Below are 3,103 nucleotides of genomic sequence, written 5' to 3'. Positions count from 1 at the left end.
TAAGTGATACATGATTATATATATAATATAATATACATATTATATATAAGTAACATATAGTATATGCTATATATATGTTATATATAATATACAGACATATATGATGATGATATTATTATTAAGCCTTTCCTTCCAAGAAGTTCAAATCTTTTTATAAATATCTTCATTAATTCTTTCAATATTTCTATCTGTTTGGTAGGGAATTAGTTAATGTTATACATATAAAAGAGAATAATGAGAAATCACTAATTAACATCAACTGCATCTTAAATTGTACAATAACAGGAGTATATTTTAAATTGTACTAATAGGAAAACCTGGGACCAGAATTCAGGTCTCCTATTGGTACGATGCTCAGACCGAAATTATATTAATGAACCCACACAGATGACTAGACCTAATTCCTTCAACTAATAATTTAAAGACATTCCTGTGGACACTGCCATAGTACTTTTTAGAAAAGTTACTTAAACTTTAGTAAAAATAATTAAATAAGCCGGGTGCAGTGGCTCACACCTGTAATCCCAGCACTTTGGGAGGCCGACGCAGGCAGATCACTTGAGGTCAGGATTTCAGGACCGGTCTGGCCAACATGGTGAAACCCCGTTTCTACTAAAAACACAAAAATTAGCCACATGTGGTGGCACACACCTATAATCCCAGCTACTCGGGAGGCTGAGGCATGAGAATCACCTGAACCCGGGAAGCGGAGGTTACAGTGAGCTGAGATCGTGCCACTGCACTACAGCCTGGGTGACAAAGTGAGATTCTGTCTCAAAACAGAAAACAAAAAAAGAATTGAATACATCCAAAAGTTAAAATATACACACGAGCATACACACACACTGCCCACCACTTTAATCTCTCTACAGAATACCAACAAAATGTTTAAAAATTTTAACACTTCACATATACTATTCAAAATACCAGTTTACCTCTCTTTTAATAATGGGATCAGGATGATCTAAACATTCAATTATTGTCATCTGGTGTTGAAGAGCCAGAGTAGGATCCTGTTGGATAACATAGGTAAGAGCCTTCAGTCCTAGAAACAAAGACACATTATACAAAGTGAATTGAAACAAATACACAGCAAATTTCAAAAGCTATCTCTGTAATATCTGTCAAAAGAACCAATAATCTTACCTAAATATTTTAGATTTATTTTAGGTGACAGAACAAATTTTCCAATGCACTTGGCAGCCTTCTCAAGTAATTCCGATTTAGGATAAATAGAATAAACTGTATGCACGCATTCAAACAAAATAGCTAGAGAAAGAAAAATAAAAATGGCAGAAATGGTAAGTATCATGGTAAGGTATAACAAAAGAATGTATTTCTGTAGAACTTGTAATAAAACGAATTGGAAAGTCCATTTTAGTCAGAAATCTTATTTATGGACTTTTCACAGAAACAAACACTAACTACTGTTTTCAGGCTTACACAGTTATTAGGATTAGGTTACCACAACATAATTTTTTAAAAATTATATTTACTGGCAATAATTATGCATTTATTAACGTAAAAAGTATTTACTGAACACCTCCTATGTGCCAGGCACGGCTTCAGTACTATGAATATAGCAGTGAACAAAACAGATGGAAGAAAAGACACTGCCCTCAAGGAGCTCACATTTTAATGGCAACATGAATAATATATTCATTATTCCTATATAAAAAGATATTTCCCACACTCCTTTAATGCTTTAAAATGGTTTATTCTCAAACAGTTTTGAGGCCGGGCGTGGTGGCTCAAGCCTGTAATCCCAGCACTTTGGGAGGCCGAGACGGGTGGATCACGAGGTCAGGAGATCGAGACCATCCTGGCTAACACAGTGAAACCCCGTCTCTACTAAAAAAATACAAAAAACTAGCCGGGCGCAGTGGCGGGTGCCTGTAGTCCCAGCTACTCAGGAGGCTGAGGCAGGAGAATGGCGTGAATCCCGGGAGGCGGAGCTTGCAGTGAGTGGATATCGCACCACTGCACTCCAGCACTCCAGCCTGGGTGACAGCGTGAGACTCCGTCTCAAAAAAAAAAAAAAAAAAACAGTTTTGACCACTTACATGTCAAAATTGTGTATAGGATGATCCAATATTTATTTCAAAGATACAGTCACTACTCATACATCTTCATTCTTTAAAATAACCTCAAAGCATATAAAATAATCTACTGGACATCTTGACAGCATTCAAATTTGATTTTCTGATACAGTCGAAAGTCTCATCACTATGACAGATGATCAAAGTGAATGATCAAAATGAACACTAAAGTTATTTTCAAATTATTTGAAAAGCATGAGACAAGCAGTTGGAGCTTTGCCATGGTAAAGAAAAATCACTGAGAGGCCATTAAGTCCTATATGTTCCACGGAATCACAGTAACAGAAGTGTGACACAGTGAAGGTACAGAATCAACACTTAAAAACTGTTCTAGTACAAGTTGAAGCATATCAAGTGTCCTAATACAATCACTCCTTCTCTATTTCTAAAAGCTTAAAACATAACCAGACATTCTCTTTATGTACAAAATATATTCTGAATATTCAGCTAGCTGTTTTACACTATGTTGCCTACCAATTAATGCACAAATAAATTTTGTGGAAAAAACCTCTATAAACCTCTTCCTTTTTCTCAAATTTACATGGAAAGAAAAGACAAAAAAAAAATTTAAAACCTCTTCCATAAGAGAGACAGAAAAAAATAAGAAATCAGAAATATTAATTATTCTTTAGGAAAATAACTGCCTTTAAAGGAAAAACTACAGAGTAAGTTAGCTGAACCTGAAGAGACTTTGTATATTCAGATGCTATGCTTTAAAATGTCTTTACTCTGTGCTGTGAAAAAAGTTGTCTTTATGATTCATGAACTAGACAAACTGAACAAAGAGGAACTTAGTCAATTTAATAAGATAAGGCAGGAATGGAGAAATTGCCACTAAATCCAGCCTTCAGCCTATTTTTAAACTGCCACTAAATCCAGCTTTCATCCTATTTTTATAGGCCTGTGAACTAAAGAATGATTTTTACATTTTTAAAAGGCTGTAAAAAACAAAATAAAAAACAAAGGAGAATATGCAACAGAAACCTCCATGACCTGCAAAGCCT

The 3,103-nt window shown here is 34.9% G+C and overlaps 1 protein-coding gene across 1 annotated transcript in view; it reads right to left on the bottom strand.

The window, feature by feature from the left end:
• Positions 1–3,103, bottom strand: part of AP4E1 (adaptor related protein complex 4 subunit epsilon 1) — a 95,517-nt gene that overhangs the window by 64,232 nt on the left and 28,182 nt on the right. The window contains exons 9-10 of the mRNA XM_017896204.1: positions 1,147–1,269; positions 936–1,045 (exon numbers count right to left, since the gene is read on the bottom strand). Coding sequence (XP_017751693.1) covers positions 936–1,045; positions 1,147–1,269 — 233 coding nt within the window. The remainder of the gene's footprint in view (positions 1–935; positions 1,046–1,146; positions 1,270–3,103) is intronic.

Source organism: Rhinopithecus bieti, unplaced genomic scaffold, assembly GCF_001698545.2.
Source record: "Rhinopithecus bieti isolate Rb0 unplaced genomic scaffold, ASM169854v2 scaffold_27781, whole genome shotgun sequence".
In the NCBI taxonomy this organism is placed as follows: domain Eukaryota; kingdom Metazoa; phylum Chordata; class Mammalia; order Primates; family Cercopithecidae; genus Rhinopithecus; species Rhinopithecus bieti.
This window is presented reverse-complemented; position numbering and strand designations above follow the sequence as displayed.